The sequence below is a fragment of the Choloepus didactylus genome, chromosome 4, assembly GCF_015220235.1.
Source record: "Choloepus didactylus isolate mChoDid1 chromosome 4, mChoDid1.pri, whole genome shotgun sequence".
Classification (NCBI taxonomy): domain Eukaryota; kingdom Metazoa; phylum Chordata; class Mammalia; order Pilosa; family Megalonychidae; genus Choloepus; species Choloepus didactylus.
In genome coordinates this window covers 148,340,006-148,364,495 of record NC_051310.1, presented here as the reverse complement: position 1 = coordinate 148,364,495, position 24,490 = coordinate 148,340,006, and the positions used below count along the sequence as shown (strand labels likewise).

Here is a 24,490-nt window from a genome sequence, read left to right as displayed (position 1 = left end):
CATAATGGCCTAATGAATATTACTGACCACATACCCATCATCCATTTGACCTTTCCTCCTTCTTAACAGAACCCAGACCTTGTACAAATATCCTCATGGAAAGCCAACCTAATCCTGCTCCAAAGGTGGGCTTCTGTTGACTTAAGTCAATGAGCTCATTCCATTTCCACTGGTTCGTGAGTTGGCACGTGAACCAAATTCTCCAATTAAAGGTGGTCTCAGGAGCCTCATTTGGAATGCTGGAGTAGGAAAAGCCTTCTTACTTTTCTCTTGGACTCTAGAGTGCATGGCTGTGAGGCCCAGAACTGCGGCCACCATCTTGCTGCTGGCCCTGAGGGCAAAGCCGGAACATGGAACAAGACAGTGGGGAAAGTGAGCAGACCTTGATTCAATCCCAAGCAGGCTCTACCTCGAAACTTTCAGCTCAGTGAGTCAGTGAAGCCCCTTATTGGCTACTACTCTGTCTGAGCCAGGCTTTCTGTTGCTTTTTGCTGAAGGCATCTGAAATGATAAATGTGGAGATGAAGTTCTTATGACCTATACTTTGAGTACTCAGTTCAGAAGTGGAGAGTATACGGACTTCTAAGTAGGTACTAGAATGTTAAACCAAGCACTGTTTCACTGAATCCTAATACCAGCCCCCACCCCCCCCATCCCCACTCCATGAGGTGGAGGCTATTATTCTCATTTTACAGACAAGGAAACTGAAGCACATACAGGTCAAGAAACTTGCGCAAGGTCACAATTAGTAAATGGAAGGTCACTTTACCTGTCTGAGTCTCTGTTCCATTTCTATGATGTCAACTTACTTGCAACTTTAATACTGTAGGGTTCAAACTTAGGCCACTGGCATAAGCTGCTTTCAATAGCTTCAAAAAATTCAGAAAAATATTTAGATTTTTTGATGCTTTAAATTTATATTATACCCTCTGGAGACTCTTAGCAAACTATAAAATGGATTCAGAAATAAAGTCCTGTAAATGATATGGCTTTAGCTCTTTTTCTAACTGACTCTTAGCTGGGCAGATTACTCACTACCCCAGAGCCTCGAATTTGTATCAATAAACGAAGTTAGCAATATAAACTTCATGTTGAAGAAAATGCATGCAAATGTGATATATTCCAGCTCTGGCTGTGTGACCTTGGGCTGAGTCTCTGTTCCATTTCTATGATGTCAACTTACTTCCAACTTTAATATTGTAGGGTTTTATGTCCATCGGACCCACTGAGCTCCTAAAAGAGCTGTACTAATTTATTAAAATGATAATAGGCTTTCATTTAGTCTAAATTGAAGAGCACAAAGAATTTTACCACCACATTTTACTGCCACATTTAATGCCAACCTGCCCTATCCCGATATTTCCTAGCTTGTACCACTCTAATTGTAAAACCTGAGATTGAAGAAATAAAATCTCAAAACTCCAGAGGTTTCTGACCACAGTGAGTAAATGGCCATTATCAAGGCAACACTGCACATCACTCATCATTTACATCGAGGAGATGAGCTGTGACAACTTGATGGCCTTTGCAATGACTGTCCTGATTGCTGGCAGAGAAAGGAACCTTCCTACATCAGGAGTCAGGTGGCACAATAATAACATCTGGATTTAGTTGGGGAGATTTACTTGCAAAAGCCTCATACCCCTTGTGCTCTGTGCCCTCAGAGCTTCCTCTAGGCTGAAAGTCTGGTCTGCATTGCAAAGTAGCCAAATATCTACTGCTTATTATCAGAGAAGGTCAGGGAGGAAGTTCGGCCATCCATTCCAAGGAGACCTTCGTAAAATTCATCATGTTGATTTCTGTGCCTCTCTGGCCCAGGCTGTGCCACGAGACCATTTTTGCCTCATATCTCTGGAACAGGGATGCTGTCAGGATCACAGAGAATGTGGTTCCCAGGCTCTGGGGACACTTGAAAGGAAAGGCCTGTGAAGACAACCTGGAGCATGGTTCCTGGGTGACAAGAAGGAACTGCCCTCCTTACTGCCTGTAATCTGGTCCCAGTGAACAAGGCAGTGGCTGTCAGAGCCGCAGAGGCACGTGCACGTAGCAGGGCCAGCCCCAGGCTCCTTCGCAAGCAGCAGGGACCCAGGGCTCATTCTCCCCAGCTCTATATTTAATATCTGGACGTGCATATTTATTTCCTTCTCCCTTGGCTTCCTTGGCGGGGAGATGAGGGTAAAAGTTTGGCTGCTTGACTAGAACATCCTCCTCCCCCTCACAATCATAGCAGCTAACACTAAGAGCCTTCTGTGCGTCAGACCCTGTGCTGAACACTGTGAGTTATCATTTAATGCTCTCAGCAAACTGTGTAAAGACAGAAGACACAGGCATGGTAGGGAATGCATTTCCCCAACAACAATGGCTGTGATTAGCCTAATCCTCACTTCATTTTTTATTTGGGCAAAGAAACATTTCATTTTAGTAAACAAAGCAAAGTTCCTGTAATGAGGTGGTTTGCTGAGACAGCCGTGGGAGCGAGCGGTGGACAGGAGAAGGAGCACTGGACACGGGGTCTCTGGACTTCAGTACAGCACTGAAGTGTGCCAGCTGCGTCAGTCAGCCTGGCAGGCCTTGGCTCTCAGGGTAGGCTGTGTGCAGACAGCCGTGTGGTGGTGGGATATTTCGGGTAAATCTGGTTCTAAACTCCCCCTTCACAGTGGTTTTCTACCTTGGTCAGAGCCTCCCCACTCGTAAGGCTGGAGGCAAGTGTAAAAGAAAACGGCTTCACCCCGAGGACAGAGTCCCTAGCCTGCTGGACATTGGACATCCCCTAACTGTCAGAGGCAATCCCATAAGCCACCAGCCAAACGGCTCTGCAGTATTTGTAGCTGACACTGCCAGTCCTTCTCTACAGGCCCCCAGGGTCTCATCCATCATATAGAGATAATTAGCCTGTTGTTTTTGAAATCAGTCAACCAGCCTCATAATCACTTTCTCAAAAACACCCGGCGATTAAATGACCAATGATGATGACGGGGTAAAGAGCACAGAGAGAACAGATGATGCTAGCTGACGTGTTAGGGAGGAAAATCCTTGAAAGGGAGATGGAACAGAGAGACGGCAGCAGAAGTACTTGAGCCTATGGTCTCTGCCTTTGCTGGGAAAGCAATCGAACTGCTCCATGTTAGTTTCTATGTCTTCCATTATGGAAAATAAGCTGATGATGAGGCAAGCTACAGGGCGCGTATCCTAAATATCTATGCTTCCTAGCACCCTCCCTCCTCTGCTGAGAGCCCCTTCCCATACATCGCGGCACCAGAACCCAGAAGGAGCATGGGCCCTGGAAAGACAGAGCCTTAGATTTCCAGGTCTACCTCAAATCACCACAAACTGATGGCCTAACACAACAGTAACTTCTCTTACTTTCTTCTAGGAGGATAGAAGTCTCAAACCAAGGTGTTGGCGAAGTTGGTTCTGAGGGAGAAGTTGCCCCACGCCTCTCTCCCGGCTTTTAGTGGCTGCTGGAAGTCCTGGGTATTCCCTGGCTTAGGGCCGTGTCACTCTAATCTCTGCTTCCCGCCTCACATCACCTTCTCTCTGTGTGTCCCTTAGTCTTCTCTTCTGCCAAAGGACAATCTCATTGGATTTAGGGCCCACCCTAATCCAGGATGACCTCGTCTCGATCCTTGCCTTAATTCCCTATTTTCAATTAAGGTCACATCCACATGTCCTGGGGGTTGGACATTTCTTTTGGGGGACATAATTCAACCCACCAGAGAGAGCATGATTCAAATCCCAGCCCCTTCCCTTACTTGCTGCAAGTAAGTAAGAGCCTGTCCAAACTATTTTGCTTCTCTCAGGCTTAGTTGTTTCATACGTAAAATGGGGGCCTGGCTGTCATTAAACTTGGTCACTTGTCATGAGGATAAAAACAAATGAAGTACATTAAATATCTAGCACAGTAGCTGGTGCAAAGTCAGTGCTCAGTTAATGTTAGATTTTCTCTCTTCTGAGAACCAAACTCTCTCCTTCATCACCGAACAGGCTACCAAATGACAGGGCCTGACATCGATAAAACAAATGCAGAGGACCTGTCGTGCACCTATTGCTGAGAAGCACTGGACCATGAGCCAGACGCAATGAGCTCTGGTTCCTGCTTTGCCATCTACCAGGTGTGGATCCCAGGGCAAGTCGCTTACCACCTCAGATTTTCCATTTCCTCATTTCTAACAAGGACTAATGATGTCTGATTTGCCTGCCATGAAGGGCTCTCAAGGCTAATGACATGGTGTTTGGAAAATCTTCTCGCAGTCTTTATGGAGCTAAGTAAAAGTAAGGCCTGCCCCTCTCCTCAGGTCCCCGTATCTCCGGACATAATCACACTGATCTCTCAAGGACCTATCAAGGCCATCTCTAACTTCATCCTCTTCTGCACATTTCTAACAGGTTACCATAATATGCCAGTGCTACCTCTATAATGTGCCTGACATCTGGAATCCACTTTTTATTGTCACCCCGTATTTAGTTTCATATTGCTGCTATGACAAATTAACACAGATTCAATGGCTTAAAACAACACAAACTTATCATCTTTCAGTTCTGTAGGAGACAAGCCTGGCATGTCAATGGGCTAAAATCAAGATGTTGGCATGGTGTGTTCATTTCTGGAGGCTCTACTTTTCTTCGCCTTTTCTGGTTTCTAGGGCTTCCCACTTTTCTCCCTTCCTTGGCAACCCTGGGCCCAAGTTCTCCTTGCTGCCATCTTTCTGGCTCTTTTTCCTTCTGTGTTCACTTTAAGGACCTTTGTCATTACTTTGGGCCAACACCAATAATGCAGGATAATCTCCCTGTCTTAAGGTCAGCTGATGAGCAATCTTTATTCCATCTGCAACCTTAATTCCTCTTTGTCATGTAACCTAAATATTCATAGGCTCTCGGGATGAGGATGTGGGCAGCCTTGGGGGGCCATCATCCTGCCCACCAGACCACCCCTCCCCGAATCCTTTGTACCACTCATCCGGACGCTGCAGTCACATCTGGCCAGGCCCCACACCTCCAACATCTCCCCACTGCAATCCTTGGAGCTATTATCTTGCTAAGCAGGCTTGATGGATGTGTAATATATCCTGAGATATGGTAGGTGTCCAATAAACATTTGAATAGCCAAAATGATTAAAATTAAGCGCTTATAATGTGCCAGACATACTTTTGAACACTCTGTAAATGTTAAACAATTTAATTTAATCCTCACACAACCCAATGAGGTGAGTATTAATGCTGTGCCCACTTGACAGGTGGGAAAACTGAGGCACAGAGAAGCTCTGTCCCCAAGATCTCACAGATATTATATGGAAGAACCAGGATTTAAGACTAGGCAGCCTAACTCCAGAAACTGTGAGCATGACTACCTCATTATTGTTAAGTAAAATGATGATTTAATCCTCAACCACCTTTCTATCCATCACTTACAGGAGGCAGAGTGTTATTATACGCACAATATGGATGGTACTCAGGTAGGAAAAGGTTTGAATATTTATGCCACCACTTACCAGATGTGTGACTGTGGGAATTTACTTAAGCTGTCATTACCATCAGTTTCCACAGCCATAAAGTAGGAAAAAAGTGGTCTACGGCACAGGGCTGTTGGGAGAATTGAATGAGATAATATTCCTAGAAACGCTTAAGACAATGCTCAGGACAAAGTGGGTACCGTATAAACAGTAATCCTCTATACTGCACCATCCACCCTGGAATTGTAAGGCCAAGTATTATAAAATACATGGGCACAGCAAATACGCAGCACTCTCAGCCTGAATGTAGCTTAACCACTGGATTATCAAGACGTGCCATGTTCTGACACCACCATATCTTTCCAGTCTTATATTCCCCAGACTCCATCTTCCCCCTCTTATAATTCAGCCAATTCAATTCTTTGCCACTCCCATGACCTGTACACTTTTCTGCTTCTTGGCCTTTGTTGAAGCTGCTCTTTTTATCAAAAGTACCTTTTCCTTCTTATGTCACCTACTCATCTATGTTCTTTATGGACACTTTCCCAATCCCTCTCTTCTGGCCGATTATAATAATTGTTTCCACCTTTATTATAGCACACCCAACCTCATGCTTATACTAATTGCCTGTCCATGTCCATACCCATTTCAGGCCCTTGTTCTCTTCATCTTTGTGAGCCTCCAGAGACTAGTATACAGCTAGAGCTCAAAAAAGATTTGTGCCGGTGAGCTGAATGTGGCAACGTGTGAGACGCGATCCTTGTCCTCAAAGGAATTAAGACCTAATAAGGAAAACAAGCAGGTACACAAATAACCACACCAGGTGGAAAGTAATAATATCATGTTAGAAATTTCTGGATATGGCTGGGGTGAGGGGAAGGAGGGTGAGGTTGAAGGAAGATTTCATGCAGGAGGTACCTGTGTGTGAGTTTCTTGGGGAGAGGCTGTTTGGAAAGAATTTAGATGAGAGACTTAAAAGTATAATCTGAGCTCCACAGATGTACCTACCACTGAGTTGCTTGGTAGGTGGTATTTGTGTTGGGGAGTCATGACTTATTTTGCTGGTGAACAGTAGGCTTTTTTCCTCCTCAGCAATAAACAAGCTGTAGCCTTTAGGTGGGGGAGAATTTTAAGCCTTTCAGTGACTGGGCAAGAGCTGACCTGAGTAGCAGGTTTGGAGCCTGGTGGGTTCAGGGTTGCCTCCAGGATCACCTCTAGCTCTACTCTTTATCAGAGCAGGTGCTGGTGACCTTCAGTAAACAACAGGGGAGAGCAGGTGCTAACCAGGGTCAAGACTGCAAACTCTCAGCTCTGTGAGAGATAGAGCTGCGTGGCAAACAGCACAAGGCTACCAACAGAAGAGTGATATTCACTTCCTTCAGACAGATTCAACCACACTCACTAGATTCAAATTCTCAACTGATGTCACCAAAGCTGAATTTCAATGGGTCATCTCAAGGCCTCTTAAGCATTGAGACAGACATGAGCAGAGGGTCCTTCTTTCCACATAGTTGTCAAGAGCATAACACCTCTTGGGACGTTTTTTTTCATAGAGAGAAGATGATTAAAAATGCTCCCCTGGGGCAATCATTCAGTGAATGACAGAGATCAGGCATCAGATTTGATGTGTAAAGTGACAGACATTTTCATTTTGCTCATTTTAGAGTTTAGCATTAGAAGTGGATTGTCCTTTCCAGGAGGAATAATTCAGTGGCTACATATTTATATTCAAGGAAACTGTACATATTATACTGCAGTGTGTGAGCAGCACTAGCCTAGAATTAACAGGAAAATATTTTCTACATCTATGTCTAGAGAATTTGCTGTATTGGTTTATGAAAAAAAAAATGTAACTCAGTACAGTGGACTGCTACTATGAGATTTTTACTTCTTCATTATCATGTAGTTTTTTGATAATACTGTAACAGCTTTCATGGACAATGTGACTTGGGGTTAGTTTAGGCAGGTTGGCAAATCCCTGTAAATGGTGAACCATCTGGCAGAATTCTCATTAGTTTCAGGATACCGTTCCTCCCCCATTCCTACAAAAGTTGAGGTTTCCCTGAAGGTCACCTGACCAACATCGACTGCTCAGAGAGGAGAAATAGCAGGGTGGGCTCCACCACCTTCACTGAAAACCCCTAGTCCAGATCTTTGTTTGGTTGAGGATTAGGTAACTTTTTGACTCTGTTTGGTTCAGATCTCCTACATATACTAGTGAGTTACAATAGCGAATTACCTCACAGATGTAGTAAGCTAGATAAAAACATAACATGATATATATACATACATATATATTTTCTTTTTTTGTTTTGCCAAGCTTCACAATGGAAAGAGCATGAAATCAGAGCCAGAAGACCTGAGATCAAGTCACAGTGTGGCTCATTTTGGTGTTACCTTAGGCTAGTGATGACGAATCACTGGAAATTTTTCCGGACCCAGGTAAGAGTGGAACAAATGAATTACTGAACAAATAGCCCTTAATTCTTCAGAGGTTTTCCTCAATTATGCAATAGAAGATCAAGAAACAAACAAAAATAGTGAATTAATATATGCAGAAGTATTTGGTAAATTGTCAATTCACTAAAGAATGTTGTTATCACTATCTACATTACCAAGAGAATCTGGATAAGCAATAACATGAACAAAGTTACCTACAATTTAAAGGAGTTTTGCAACCTATTATACATGCAGAAATGTCTCCATTTGATCAAATTAAAAAAACTGATGGGGGTGGGGTGGAGAAGGTGACTGGGTGATTCCCACCACTTCCTCTTATAATGTCAGTCCTGAGTGAGGGGACCCATGTCTTCGTAACATCTGGCAAGGAGCCCATATGCTGACAACCAGACATACCTGACTACTTTGGCCATTTCCTTTATTTCTGGGACCCCAGGACAGAACACTTATGACACAAAGCTTGAAGCTCTCAAAATTCCACTTCAGGAAGGGGAAGCAGCATAGGGTGAAGACATGGATCTCACACTGGGCTGGCCTCTTGGGTATTGCACATGCTATCAGATTTCTGATCCGTCTACCCTGAAGCCCAAGGCAGCAGGGCTGAAATGTATAATCCTTGGAGCCTGGACACCATTCTTAAGAGTTAGGGAGACTTCACAGAGCCAGACTGCAGGTGATTTCATCTGTCTGACTACAGTTACCTGATGTGAAATGGTCACCTTGAAAGACACCTAAGTGTCATGACATACTGTGTGAGAAAAAAGGTCAGAAAGAAGCATCTATTTTCAAAATAGACTCTTGGCAGGTAATATAAAAGACATACTGGTCAGCTTGGTCTATTTTTAGTTCTGCTTTGGCAGTAAGCACAAAGGGAATCGAAAATCACTTCTTTGTGGCTTTAGAATACCGCTGGTCTGTCCTCACGGATGACCCACCCCTTCCATGTTGACAGACAAGACTGATCAAGGGTTGCCAGCGAAACTCCTGTCAAATACTCCTTCTACTTTTCCAGAGGCTTTAATGTGCCTGTTGATTAATTGTGAGGATGGTTTCCCTTCAGGGATATTTTTATGAAGAGGAAAGTTCAATATAAAGGGCAATAAGATGCATGAACTCTAAAATTGTGTTTTCAGACAAACTGGTCATAGTCTATGATTTAGAAGCATGTTCCAAGATTGATAGGAACAGAGAACATGATAAAAGGCAATATATTAAAACTGGGAAATTCCATCTTTTTTAGACAAATGATAAATTTGCTGAATCTGTACTAAACAGTAGACTGATTACATGTAAAATCCCTCTCGTGAAATGTTTATGGTTTGGAGACTCTCACTGTTCTGCAGAACAAACTAGATCTTGTTTCAACATGGATCCAAAGGGTAGAAGTCATCTATGCTCCAAAGATTAGAGAAATGCGTTTGGATGAGGCTCGGCATTGGTGAAAAGTAGAAGGTCAAAACCCTCTAGGATGCTGTTATCAAAATCATAGCCAAAACCAAACTGAAACAAAACTCTGTATCCTACTTCCTTGACTCCCATTTTACTGTCTTACTTCCTCAATGGGCAGTTTTAAATGCTAAGCAGTCACAAAGAGAAGTTACAGAAATGACAAATGTTTAGAAGAGGAAGACTATAGAAACATATAAGCAGGAAGAACAGAAATCCATTTAAAGACATTTTTAAGTAGACAGACAATGAAAACAGACCCACCAAGTGATCAACCTCTTTGGTTTCAGACAACTCTGAAAACAAGTTCCTTAAATCAGAAGAAGGTCTTAGCCCCAAATACATAACAGATGCTTCCTTTCAAGTTCAAGTTAGGAAACCCATATCTATCTTACAGAATCTGTTAGACAGCCAATTACTTGAATCAATTCTTCAAAGAGCGCAGGGTTGGGGGTGCTGTAATGGAAAGGCACCGTCACTTACTAGGACATCTCTCCTCCTCCTCGGTTGGCTGCTCCTTCTCTGGCTTGGGTGGGCCTTTGACTTTACACACCAAGGCCCGGAGCTTTCTGGTCCAGGTGGTATCCTGCTCCTCCTCCTCCTCTTCTTCTAGGGGAACTCCTATCAAGCCACAGAACAGAGTGAAACCCTGACCAGCATATCAAATCACTGTGGGGCAGAAAGAACATAAAGAGATTGTGTCTCACCCTTCTGGAACTTTCTTCCTAAAGATATTCTAGGCAATGGCCTCCCATAAATATCTAGATACGTAATGCATGTTGGGAACTTTTTTTAAAAAGATTATTTCTTGTGTACAAGAACATCAAATAATTTTAATCCTTAGACTTTGTCTAACTCATACCCAGAAAAGGACTTTAGAGTCTCTGAAAGAGAGAGCTAACGTTCAGTTATTTCAAATGAAAAGATAATCTATTTCACATATATTACTTAATCTGCCCATGTACAAACAGTGCAGATGCTGACAGCCACTTAAAACCAGAGGACAGGTGTCAAAGTAGGGATCGCTGGTTTGGAATCCTTGAGGGTAGAAGTTACAATCCTTTCGTCATTCTAATAGCTAAAAAGCAGAGGTATTGAAATTCTCTGGGCTGGGAGCAGAATCCCTACTACTCAACTTCAAGTACACTGGGCAAGGCTTATATATATATATAAGGATTAGTTACGTTCCTCCCTTCTTCAGAGACCTGTTTCCTTCCCTAAATACTCACACAATCTCTTCTAGGTAAAAGGCATTTCAGTTGTGTATTTTGTCAGGGTTATTTCTCGTATCTTCTCTGACTCTGCAAGCAGTTTGTATAGAATCACACAGTGAACAATTAGTATTCTAGTTATTCTAAATACAAAACAACTTCCCACCCCGCTGAAAGCTTCTAACGAAGGAATCAGGAACAGACTTCTCTTTATAAAGCCTTCTTTGGGCAGCTCACCACAGTGGAGGAGAAGGTCCTCGTGGAAGTCGTAGAGCTCCTCCCGGACCTCCTCAGGGCAGGGGCAGTTCTCCCCCAGTTGAAAGTTGAGAAGCATATTGATCTGTGAGGGACAAAAGAAGAATTGCTAGTTGGTTCTCAGCATCCATCAAAAGAGTGCAGATCCTGCCTTGGCCGGATACCTAACATTGTTTGCAAATTTTATTTAATTCAAAACAAATTTTTTAATAAAGACGGTCAACATTTAAAAGTAGCATTTACTTTTTCCCGATTACGAAACTATTTTATTAATTGTACAAAATCCAGAGAATGCATAAAGAAGAAAAGTTACCTTTATCACCAAAAATATTTGTTAAAATCTTCTAGTTTTTATGTATCAAATAGATGAGATCTCACTCTAGATACAATTTTTTATACCTGATTTTTCCATTTAATTAGAGTTTTCCCATTTTCCTAAACTAATTTTTAATACTTGCATTTCACCATATAGATGAATAATAATTTATGTAAAATTAACTCCCTGGTATAAATTGTTTCCATCTTTTGTCATTATGAATTAAAGTTCGTTTGAACTTCTTTTTAAATAATTGTTGTTCACATTTGATTATTTTCTTAGGATAAATGCTGAGACATGAAATAACTGGATCAAAGGGTTTGTATATTTTAATGGCCTGTGATATAAACTGCCAAATTGCTCTCCAGAAAGCTCACAATTTACATTATTACCAAATTTAAATGAGTGTGTACTGCCTTGCCATATCCATTAATTAGAATTAACACATTTCCAAATATTTTTCAATTTAATGGGTGAAAAATGTCATATTGCAGTTCTTTAAATTTGCATTTAATTAGTGAGGTTGGAATTTATTTTTCCACACATAAGCGTCATTTTTTTCCTTCTTTCATACACTTCTTGGCAATGATTTTTCTCCCCTTTTCTTTTGGGTAGTTATCTTTTTTTAATCAGTGAGTGCTTGGTACACTTCTAGATTATTGACACTTCACAATATATACTGCAAATATATTTCTCAGTTTTCAGTAAGCTTTTAATTTTGTTCATGGATTTTTGTTTTCATTTTTGTTTTTTGACATATAGGTTTCATGATTATGCAATCAATCTGTTATTTTCCTTTAGAGTTTTGTCCCAGGGATTCTTAATTGTTTCTGTGCCATGGACTCCTTTAACGTTTGATAAAACCCATGGATTGCTTCTCAGATTAATATTTTAAATACATAAAATAACACATATAGGATCATAAAGGGAAACAATTATACTGAAATGCAGTTACTGAAATCATAAAAAAAAATTTGTGATATAGTAACATATATACCTTATTAACTCATTAGGTAAAAAGATCTGGTAACAGGTCTCATATCCACTATGGTCTTAGAGTTATTGTAACCACTGTAATGTGATATGAAAACTGTATAATTTCTACTGGTGATAAACTCAGGTACTTGGTTTGTTGAGTACATTAATAACTGAAGTAAATACTATCAGAGGTAAGTGGAAAGCTGGTGAAAATAAAGCTGTAGTTCATTTCCCACCCAGGTTCCTAGACTTCTGAATTCTTTCCACAGACCCACAACCCCAGGTCAGTGAATATCTGGAAGGACTAAAGAAATAACTAGAGGTAATCTTGTCCATTTTGCTGACTCAGGAAGGGTAACCTAAACACCAGGCAGGAGTGTTCTGTTTAGGATTTCTTGGTTAAAAAATTTACAGTCTCTTTGGTTAAACCATGAACACTATTAGGAAGAACCTTACTTAAAGCACCTACTATAAATCAAATTTTAGAAGAAGGTAGAGATGTTGTTTGTAATTAAATAATATACATAAAACAGGTTAGGAAAGTAATTGTTGTGGTTGTGTCATATTAAATTATGGTAACCATATCCACAATATTTACTGATAGGTTGTTGGTTAAATAAAAATTAGATCAAAAGATCTGGTTTCAGAGGTCTGGAAACTAATTTCTATATTGACAGGTCTTTCCTTCGGCGGAATACTTCAGTGGCCAAATAAGACTGCAGGGCAAAAAACAGACAGAGTGGGCTGAATTTTCTGCTGCAGGTCGTGCCCTTGAATGAAGTCCTGTTGAAAGTGAACGACTGGCTGACTCTGCTTGGCTAATTTGCCAACAACCAGGGGACTAATCTTAGTTTTATCTTCTTTTGCTTTTAATTACATCCCCCAAGTAGATTTTTCATCTATCTGAATACTCTGTGGATACAGGGCTGAAAAGTTCTATTTTCTCTTCAAAGGATATGGAACAGTGAGATAATCAAACCTTTTAAAAATTCTTAATTTCCACGCATCCTACTTTTCAAGTGATTTAAAAATCACTTGCTGCCCTCTGAAATGGATATATATTCCCTCTATCCTTTGACGATGTTAAGTTTCTAATTATGCAGAGAACTCTATGGGTAGGATCCTTCTGGATGGGATTGAACAATCTGGGAGGGATGGCTGATGGGACATAGAAGCAAGTGTCCCCTCTTTCATTTTATTCCTGGGCCTCATCACCTGGATACTTGATAATGATACAAATTATTGGACTCCACTTTAGACTCAGTGGATTAGAAACTGTAGGTGTGGGGCCAAGCAATCTGTGCTTTAATAAGCCCTTAAGGTTATTCTGTTGTCGGCTCAAGCTTGAGAATCACTGGTCTAATACATCAGGACAGAATTTCTTGACTTACTCTTCTGAAACAATTCTGAAATGACTGGCCACAGGACTGTTTAGAAGAGTAAAAGAGGAAGTGACGGTGGGCTCTGGGAAGGGCAGAGGAGCAGGTATGGAGGCAGGATGGGGAAAGGAAGGGCAGGAGCCAGCATGAGATGTGCCATGAGGACTCATGTTAGGGGACGATCTGAGTCTCAGCTGAGCTAAGGAGATACTGGAAAACTCGCATAAGCTCTGCTGACTGGGTCACTGACAGAAGGTCACAGAACATGGCATGAGGCAAATGAACATATTTCTAACACCAATACCAATGGTAGCTCTTAGCACTTGCAGAATAAAATGCTTATTCTGTGACAGGCCTTGTGCTAAGCCCTCTAAACGAACTGTCTCATGTGATCCTCACAAGAATCCTGGGAGAGAAATGCAAATGTTAACCACATTTCGCAGATGAAGAAACTGAGACAGACAGCAAGTAATGGGGGAGCCATGGTGGGAGCCCCACAATCTGAAACCAATGCTGGTGCTGTAATTACCAAACCACTCTGCCTTCCCATTATTCACAAATAAAAGGAAGAGCCAGCATTGGCCCAGTGAAATGGGGCAGATGACATTCACACTTGTTGCCATCTAAAAGCAGCCTGACAACACCTGCAGAGCCTTCATGAATACTACTTGCAGGTGACCGTGGGAGCAGCACACTTGTGCATTTTCCTGGCCACTGCAAAATGATCTACTCCCATCAATCGTAGGGGCATTCTCATTTTGCCTCTAGCAAAAAGATAATAAGCTTTGCCTACTCTTTAGCAAGGCCAGTATCCTTCAAGTGAATCTTTTCAAAGCCAAGACATGTGGTTCATTTTTAAGCCAATATAAATATCTAGGCTCTATAAAATAGGTTAGGAAAGTAATTGGTCCTAGTTGCAGCTGTGCCATTAATATAAAATGGTGGCTACTACACTGACAACAACTTATGGATAGGCTGTTTATTAAATGTATATAAGATCGAAAGATCTGCCTTCAGAGACAGAAAACTAATTTCTTCACTGAAAGATCTATCTTCTCTTTTGAACACCTAGGAAGCAGCAGCCAATCAGCCTGCAGGGTGTAAGGAGTGGGGATAAATGGAAACTGTTCTTCTACAAGATGCCTCTTCTCAAAGCAGCCTTCCCAAATGGGCAAAGCCGACTATAGTCAGGGAGTGCAAAGAACTGAAGCCACACATCACAAAAGAGATCTCACTTGCGGAATCCGGTTCTCCAAGTTTCACAGGGTTGGGGTAGCTTTGTGGGGGTGGGGGTGGGGCAGCAGCATTGGGCAGCACAGGGGTTTGGACAGACGGGATGAGGAAGGCTGTGGACTAACTCTTGTAAATCAGGGCAGGTTGACAATTTTCTCATGATCTCTGATGGAGAGGTAGTAACTTTTGCAAGGGCTGGAAAGAGATTCTTCTAAGTGGTGGATACTTGCTGAGGTGAAAATTGAATCCCAACAGTGATCTGGTCTTTGGCTGTGTGATACGGGTATTGGTAGGAATGGGCAAGAGAAGGAAGGAATCCCTGCCCTATGTGTTGATACTCCTTCACTCATCATTAGTATGGTGACTGATCCATGGAGAACTGGACCTGTCTCCTGCTCTCTCAGGGAGGGGGGTCTTTTAATCCTCCACAGCTCTGTGGCTGCCCCAGGCACGATACTGGTTTCCTGGGTCCTGTGGCTCTCACCTGCTCCTGTGGGGGCGAGCGGAACTCCCTGGTCTTCCGGGCAGTCAGGGCTGCAGACATGTTCAGGGCCTGCATGAGCTCGTTGTAGCGGAATTTCTGGTTTGCCTGCAGCTTGGAGACATAAATGTCACCAAATGCCACAATGGCCTCTACTCGGTGCTGCAGCTCACAGTCGCAGAGGTAGGTGAGGAGCTCACACATCTGCAACGCAAGCATATAGGTGCATTTACATATTAGCATCTCACGTGCATTGGAGAAGCAGCAATCATCCCCATTTTACAGATGGTAACACTGAGACTTAGGTAATTTAAGTAACTTGTACAGTGTCACAAAGTTAGTAACCTACAGACCTATTAGTGGAATCCAAGTCTGCCTGAATCCACACACCAGCTCTTCACCACTAAGGCCAAGGAACAACAGGAAAAGGAGCTCACTGAAGGCAAAATAAATCTACCCATGGAAAGAGAACAGCATTTCCAAGAAAGTGTTTTCCTGGGGTTTCAAGCTCGGTATGAAAGCAACTGAATCAAGCACTCCCTCCTTCCAGACATCTTCCAGCCTTGGGTAATGGGAAATAGACACTTTTGTTCCCCTCCTCATCTTTCATTGTCTTTTGTTTACCTGCACTGTTTCCTGTGGTCAGTACTAATCTTATCACTACTGTACTAACACCAACAGCAACAAGATTCCTGACTTATTGAGCACTTACTCTTCATCAGATACTGTGCCAGGCACTTGTCATACTTGATCTCCTTTAATCCTCAGAGTGTTCCTGATATTCTCATTAAAGCAGAAGTCCTATTAAACCACCTCTACGTTACTATCCCACGTAGTCAATGGCCACTTGCTGGTCCATTCATCTGTGCACAGATGATGGGTGGCCTTTGCCCATCAATGCTCACCCCTAGCTGGACACTCTCTTGTCTATCTGCACACGGGTGCTCCCACCAGCAAATAAGAACCCAGAGATTTATGCCTGTCGTATTTGTTATTGTAATTACATCATTTAATTAAATATTACGGGAGCCAGTGAAATATGAAAGCTAAATGGAGTGAGTGACCATAAAACATCTATTAAAAATGGGTTGTTTTTTTTAAAAATTGCTATAATTGGGTGTGAGTTAGACAAATACAAAAAAATTGAGAGAAAAAAATTATAAAAATCTAGATGCATTCTGCACTTGGGCTGCTTTACAAATACCTTTAAATCCATAGACTACTTGAAAGACAAAGTACCAGTTGTAGGTGGGGTCATTGATGTAAAAAAAAAAAAAAAAAAAGTGCCAGTCAGTGGGCTCACATTAATGAAGAGCTCTTGTGCTCAACATCATTAGTCATTAGGAAAATGTAGATCAAGACATGGTGAGAACCATTTCAAACCACCAGGATGACTTATTAAAAAACAAAAGGAAAATAACAAGTGTTGGTGAGGATACAGAGAAATAGGAACCTTGTACATTGCTGATGGGAATGTAAAATGGTGCAGCCACTGTGGACCAAGATTCATCATAGGACTTGGCATTTCCACTTCTAGGTATATATCCCAAAGAATTGAAAACAGGGACTCAGATATTTGTATATAATATTCATAGCATTATTCACAATTGCCAAAAGGTAGAAGCAACACAAGTATCCATCAACAGATGAATGGATAAATGAAACAGAATATTATTCTGATATGAAAGGAATGAAGTTCTGATACATGGATGAACCCAGGACAATATCTTGATGAATGAAATAAGACACAAAATTATTAATATTGTATGATTTCACTTATATGAAATACCTATAATAAGCAAACTCAAAAAGAGAAGATTACAGGTTTCTAGGGGCTGAGAGTGGGGTGGGGGGAATGGGGAGTTATTGCTTAACAGGTACAGAATTTCTGTTTGGGATGATGAAAAAGTGTTGGTAATGGATGGGGGAGAGAAGGGGTGGGGGAGTGAGGGAGCAAGGGGGAGAGGGAGAGTAAGATAGATCTTGGCCCTACATCAACATAGCAGTTTTTTATGTTTTAATAAAAAATTCAAGGTAGATATGTAAAACGTGTTGTGCTTCTCTTTTATATTCTAGAAACTCTATATAGTTTGATGAATTAACCAACTATCAATTCCACCACACTGGATAAAAGCTTCTACTATAGATTACTTTGTTCTATTTTGTGATAAATGTATTTCATATTATATTTTACAAAAATATATTCTAATATTATTTTTATTATATTTTCATCCATATTTTACAAATAATAAAGCTAAGGCTCTGACAGGCACCAAATGAGGGCAGCTGATAAGTGGGATCACCCTATGAGCCAGTGACTTCTGGTTCACTCCTCAGCCAAAGGCTCTTCCCCCTGTCTACACAGCTATCTCACAAATGGGCCCTCTGGTTCCAAAGGGTAAGGGTAACAGATAAGATCTGGTACCAGAAAAACAATGCTAAAGCTTTACTGGTGAGGGTTAGCATTTTCATGTTGTCTTGGGGAGTATGAGAGTGCATGATCCTATGTCAGATACAAACACGGTGGTAAATGCCTCTTTCTGAGCATCTCTGCTACACTCTCTTAGCATCAGGTTTAGGCCAGAGCCCAGCGCTCACAGTCCCGGCCTCACTACCTGGCTGCACTGTCTCCCTCCCGGGCCCTTTCCAAGGGCTGATCTTTGCTGTGGCCCTGAGTTACCTGTACTTTGACGGACTCAGGCAATCGGGTCTGCAATAAGCCTTTGACTGGAGCCTGTGCCTCCTTGCTGGCCTTTTCCCCAGCCTCCACTGCCTTTTCCTCCACCTGGGTCACTTCCTCCTTTTCTGCTACCTCCTCTGTCTCTGCACTGTGCTCCCCAAACACAGAGGGATCAACCAGGAGGAGGATCTGCCGAATGTCATCGTCATCAAACACCCCCATGACCAGCAGGGTTCCAATGAGTTTCAGCACGGGCACAAACTGGAACTCCACAGATCCCCCAACAGGGTCACGGATGTGAGCCCCGCTGCACTGCACTGCCTCAGTCAGCATGCTCAATGCCTTTGTCTTCAGAAAGTCCAAGGGAATCTCGGGGCTCTGCTTCTGGTGCTCCTCACTGGTCACCACAAAGCAAGGGGTGGAGAACCGGAACCCTGGCTTGAGGCACGTTCTTAGGCCCACCCCAGGCAGCCCATGCCTCTTGGACTCATCTGGGTACAGGCGTATTTTCCTGGTGGTGCTGGTAATGGGGATGATGTATTCATTCTTCATCATCAGCTTCCTCTCCTTAGCTTGGGCCAGGTGGATGCTGATGAGCAGGTCATAGAAGCCAGCTCGAAGGAGGCCGGGGAGGTACTTGTTGTCAATGGTGTAGAAGAGCTGGGAGAGGTCCACGTGGCTGCACAGGGCATAGGCTACTCGGTTGTTTCCCAGGGCACACACGGCGCTGTAGAGTCTCAGTGTGTGGTAATGGAACCGCATCAAGTCCTTCTGCTCGCAGAGCTCCAAGATATCCACACACCTGGGGATGGACAAGGAATCAATTACTCCATAGGAAGAAGAATGCAGCAGAATTCAGCACAGTTCTCTCCTGCTGCATCCCCTGGGATTTCACCCAACCCAACAAGGGTGAGGGGATGGAAGGAAGGAGTCATCTCAGGTACACTTGCTCTTATAGGTTACCATTCCTCTCTCAGCCCCAGTCCTTATCCAGTTACTGATAGTCTACCACTTCTAACTACAAGCCTCTCAAAAGCCTTAAAAGATCCTGGCTTAACATATCCGAAAGTCCCTCTCATTAGGGAAAATACCAAAACTCCCAAACTGAAAATCATGTAGGTATATGGCACAGTTTGCCGGTCCTCAAATTTGTAGGTTCAAGTGACTCCTCTGTTCCTGATGTAAGAGTCCCTCAGAAGATGTAGCTTAGGTCTCTGTCAACCTACCATCTACATCATCTGAATAATCCCCAATCTACCACTATCCATGGGGTTTTCTCTCCCATAGAAACAAACGCACCTGAACTCTCTTCACCAGGGACGAAATACTTTCCATCCTGTGATCACTGGCATAATCCAATTCACTTTTCCCTTCTTGATTTTAGAGCTCTGTTTGTCTGTGTTGCTCATTTGCAAGTGCCCAGGGCTCAAGCTCTGATCCCTGCTTAGATCCTGCATTTGCCTTACTCCTCCTGATCTTTACCCATCCTGGATCTGCGTACCTCTAGAACTGGCTCACTCAGCTGAGCTCATGGTGTTCTCTGCTCCTTTCCTGCACCAGCCTACCCTGCTGCTGCCCATATCCCATGGGATATCTAAATAGGATGCATAACTCCATCCTCCCCTTCATTACTGTTTCAGTCAGAGTGATCAAGGCAAAATAGTATCCAAAACAACCAAATTTATTTAATTCTTCCTATATCCAGAAACTGTACTAGATATTTACCTATACCATCTCGATTTTTCTTCCCAGCAACTTGTTGGGTGGGGATTATTCTTATAGCATAGATGAAGAGACTGAGTCTCTGAGTGTATGAGTAAATCACCCAAGGCCACATAGCCAGAAAGTAATAGAGCTGGGATCAAACCCAGGCCATAATCCAAAAGCACCTCTTAACAGAGAGACCGGGAGCCTGATTCTTGGTTCCCTAAATCAAGATAGGCATGCCTTATTCTTTCCCTTCTTTTCATAAATAATGTGTATTGTTGGGTCATTGAATTTTTAATTAAAGGTATAGATATATTCCCTGACTCCTGGCACTAGGAGCCACTGTGAAGGTCCTGTGGCAGGCAAATCATACTGGATTTCCTCCTGTTTCATTATTGTTTGAGTGAATAATGTATGTGGGGAAGGAAAAGAATTAGAAACAGAGGCTTTTGGGCAAATCAACAGTAATCTTGGGACTGAGCAGGACCCTGGGCCAATGACAAGCTCCTAGCACTCTTCTGCGCATGTCTGGCCCTGCCTCGCCTGCCCCATCCTCTCCGGGTCTCGCCAGTACCTGTTCTCCTCAGGGATATGGAGAGCCATCATCTGCAGCGGCTCCAGGCACTGCACCACCCAGCCATGGCGCTCGCTCACCCGCTCTGTCTCCACCTTCAGGAAGCTGCTGGGCATGCGGCTCCAGAGCACGGGCTGGATGGTCTGGACGTCCAGCCGAGGTGGACACTGTGGGACTGGGTTCTTCTCTTCACTCTTAAATATGGCCGCAGACAGGGGCATGGCATTCTGGGGCAAGGCAGAACCGCAAAAGAGAGGAAAACACACGTGCAATGTAGATCGTCAACTGGTGAATAATGCACCTGGTTATTATCAGTTAAAGAGAGACAAACGTATCCAGGGGATCTCTAAGAGCTTTACCAGTATTAATTAAGACCTTGAAAAATGTACTGTATGAATGTTAATTAATTCTTTCAGCACCCAATAGAGGAGGAAGGGGGAGGGAGAAATGAGAACACACTGTTCTGTCATCTGCATTTCACAGGCAGGTGTAGGATTCAGGAACCCTAAAGTGGGAGGGGAGTATGATAAGGAAGCGGGCTTTCCCTTTTTTCTCAGGCCAGGGATTTTCCCTCTAATGGTCAATGCTGCCTTCTGTTGTTTGTTCAACGAGGGGACAGAAAAATACCTTCAGCTTCCCAAGTTCAAACTGAAACAAAGAAGTGCTTGTGGGCTGCAGAAAGACTGCTGGAAACACTTTGGTATTGGGCTCCACCTGGAAACCAAAACAGATCGAGAGGTTTGCCCCGAGTTACAAAATCACAACAAAGTCATGGGGTGCTTTAGTCAACAACCTTATTCTAACCTGGGCTGAAACTGGACAGCCAGCTGGCTGGTCATTCTCCACTGCTCAAAAATCCTCAGGATGTGGTGCCTATTAGTAGGTATTGTCACTGCCCCCACCTTAAATTCCCTATTTGGGGCTGAACAATCGCCCTTCCTTTGGCTTTCTCTCTCAGGTAACTGCAGCCAACAGTTCTCTCCAGGGCTTGGGAGGATGGTCACAGGGAGGGAGTTACTAGGTCACCACCCACAGCAAGGCCTGCTGGAGGTCATCGAACAATGGGCTGTGCTTGCATTTCCCAGAGCACGGAGATAACCAGCACCGCTGGCAGCACCACCGCTCCTGTCCAAAGGAGAAGAGTACAATCGAGGGTGCTCAGGTGATTTGGGATAATTTCTGAAGGTGAATGGACATTAGGCAGACAAGCACAGGGAGATTGTACAGCAGGGTTTCTTGACTTTGACACCATTAACATCTGGGGCCAGTAATTCTTTGTTGTGGGGAGCTGTCCTGTGCATTGTAGGACTTTCAGCAGCATCCCTGACTTCTACCCAATATGTCAATAGCAACACCCCCATCACCACAGTCATGACAACCACAAATGTCTCTAGACATTGCCAAATGCCCCTGGGGTGGAGAGAGGCAAAATTTCCCCCAGAGGACCTGCTGGTCTATAAGCAGAAAATGAGTTTCTCTGCCTTTCTCTTTATAATTCTGGTTCTTATGTTAAATGGTTCTGGATTCACTGATTGTCTTTTAACAGCCACTTAGATGGGGAATATAGGTTTATTTATTGGTGACAACAGGGGCTCCATTTATCACTTCCGCACTAGGCTGTAGGATTTTTTAAACAAAATTATTTTGAAATAATTTCAAACTTACAGAACACTAGCAAATGTAATACAAAACCCATACAACGAACTCCAACATACCCCTACCCCCACATACCTATATCCACCAACTTTTTTTAACATTTTGCCACATTTGCCATATCTTTCTATATCTATCCACCTACCCCACCCATCCATCCATCCTGCTGTAAGGTTTTGTTCAGACTCAGAGCAGCCTCCGGCTCATCTACTACTAGAGCTTCCCATGGAAAGTCACTGGTAGTTTATGGAAGAAAACATGAAGTCTGCCCATACACTGGGACTTTGTCTTTAAGCACATTCAGACATTAGGAAATTTTTGCAATTCTCCTCACCTCCCAAATTAAGATGGAAATGGCAGACATACCCTAAGGCAGTCTCCAACGAGTCATACTCATGCATAATCCCCTTCCCTGGAAACTGTGACTTGTTTCTAGCCAATAGGCTATGGCAAAGGTGATGGTTGTGTTGCATTATATATGACTCTATTTTAGCAGACTAGAGAGAGGGCGTCCCTGCCGGCCTCAGAGAAGTAAGCTGCCATGTAGTGAGAAGGCCCGTGAGAGAGCCACATGGCAAGGAACTGTGGGTGGCCTCAAGGATCTAACAGTGGTCCCTGGTTTTTGGCCAGCAAGAAAATGGGGACCTCAGTGCTGCAACTGCAAGGAAATGGATTCTGCCAACAATCATGGGCGCTTGAAAGAGGCCCCCAAGCTCCGGAATAAGAATACAGCCTGGTTGGCGCCTTGACTGCAGTCTTGTGAAAACCTGAGCAGAGCATCCAGTTAAACTGTGCGCAGATTCCTGACCCACAGATGCTGAGAAAACAAACCAGTGCTGTTTTAGGCCACCAGGTCTGTGGTTATTTGTTACATGCATTAGAAAATGGATAGAGCAGGTTTTCTTTTTGTACGCGTATTTGTTACAGGCTTCCTTTAAATAATAAACTTCCTAGATGCATTTGATATACGCTTTATAGAAAAATTTCATGGCTGTAAGTTAAAGATTGCAGGACCAGAGCAATCATTTGCTCGTGATGGAACAGGCCAGACTGCTTAAAGCCCGCTTGTGCTCAGTACGTGGGTCATTCTCAGTACACTGCAGAGGGCTCCTATTTCAGGTATGAACATTTGATGCTAAAACTAGAAATAAGATTTGGAAGAGAAATTTAACAAATAATTAGAGTTGCCCGCTTTTTGTCTGACCTTTGGTTTAAAGAAGTGAAATATACAAACACGAAATTCTGATTTGATACTGTTCTGACTTTGGCCAAAAGGCAGGAATCATCCCTGGTCTGGCCTCCAGATTTCCCAAACATTTACTATGTAACATCCAGAATAACTTGCAACCCTCAAGTCATTGCAGCTTTCAGCAAGCTGAGCTCTGGTGGGTGAGAAAACTTCACCTCGATCAGCAGGAAGCCCCTGAGTGCTGTGCTAGTTGGGACTGATGAGTGCACTCATCAAGGACTTCTGACCTGCAGAACTGTAAGATAATAAATGTGTGCTGTGTTAAGCTGTTGTTTGTGGTAATTTGTTACACAACAATTAAAACACACACACACACACACACACACAAAACTAATGCAGGTGTCTCTTCAGCATGGTCAGTCAGTCTGACAACAAATACTGAACTAAATCACTCCAGTGCAAGGGCCATGGCCTGAAAGGACTGGTAAGTTTTCAGGTCCCTCAGACTGGTCCCCGCAAGCTTTGTAAACCACCCAGCCAAACTTCAGGGCCCTCCTCTATCCTCCCTGCAGAAAGTAGGGGATTTGAAGGCATTTAGGATGTTCTGGGATAGGTTTATTTCTACCATGCCGAGTACACGCCCACCATGTTGAACAATCGAAATTTCTCTTCAATCACTAAAAGAAGAAAACACAAAAGGTAGGCTCTTGAGGATCTATAGGTACACAAGGGTAAAAGTGGTAATTGCTGGTGTGGTAGGCAAAATTCTAGATATCCTCATGCCCTTTGCCCCTGGTGACACTCTTGGGGTTATGTCATGCTACCTGGAAAAAGGGATTCTGCAGATATAAATAAGGTTACTAATCAGTCGACCTTAAAATAGGGAGATTATCTGGATGGGCCTAATCGAAAACCATGAGCCCTTTAAAAGCAGAACATTTTCTCTGGCTGAGGACCGAAGAGGAAGCCAAGAGATGAGAAGCATGAGAAGGGCTGGACATGTCCTTGCTGACTTTGTGTATGGAGGAGACCACATGAAAATGATTGTGGGAGGCCTCTAGGAGCAGGAAGTGGCCCCCAGCTGGCAGCCAGCAAGGAAACAGAGGCCTCAGAACCTCAGACCAACAACCACAAGGAATTGGATTCGATCAACACCTTGAATGAGCTTGAAAAGGGATTCTTCCGCAGAGCCTCCAGATTGAAGAGCCCAGCCGGGCTGAAACCTGGATTTTGTCTTTGGAAGAACCTGAGTGGAGAACCCAGTCAAGCCCCAAGGACTTCTGACCTGCACAACTGTAAGATAATAAATGTGTGCTGTGTTAAGCCGTTGTTTGTGGTAATCTGTTACACAACAATTAAAACACACAGACACACACACACACACACACACAAAACTAATGCAGGTGTCTCTTCAGCATGGTCAGTCGGTCTGACAACAAATACTGAGCACTTGTAGGTGTCAGATGCTGCTCCATGCA

At 43.1% G+C, this 24,490-nt stretch overlaps 1 protein-coding gene across 28 annotated transcripts in view; it reads right to left on the bottom strand.

Annotated features, from left to right (window-relative positions):
• Window positions 1-24,490, bottom strand: part of RYR3 (ryanodine receptor 3) — a 514,330-nt gene that overhangs the window by 164,835 nt on the left and 325,005 nt on the right. For 27 of the 28 annotated variants that reach the window (XR_005216490.1, XM_037834372.1, XM_037834393.1 and 24 more), the window contains 6 exons: window positions 20,798-20,884; window positions 20,171-20,397; window positions 17,890-18,691; window positions 15,213-15,413; window positions 10,805-10,907; window positions 9,840-9,977 (listed from right to left, as the gene is read on the bottom strand). Coding sequence is in view for 27 of the 28 variants with exons in the window: in XM_037834372.1 (XP_037690300.1) it covers window positions 9,840-9,977; window positions 10,805-10,907; window positions 15,213-15,413; window positions 17,890-18,691; window positions 20,171-20,397; window positions 20,798-20,884 (1,558 nt within the window). In the remaining variant the exon portion in view is untranslated. The remainder of the gene's footprint in view (window positions 1-9,839; window positions 9,978-10,804; window positions 10,908-15,212; window positions 15,414-17,889; window positions 18,692-20,170; window positions 20,398-20,797; window positions 20,885-24,490) is intronic. The other variant, XM_037834394.1, reaches the window with a different exon arrangement.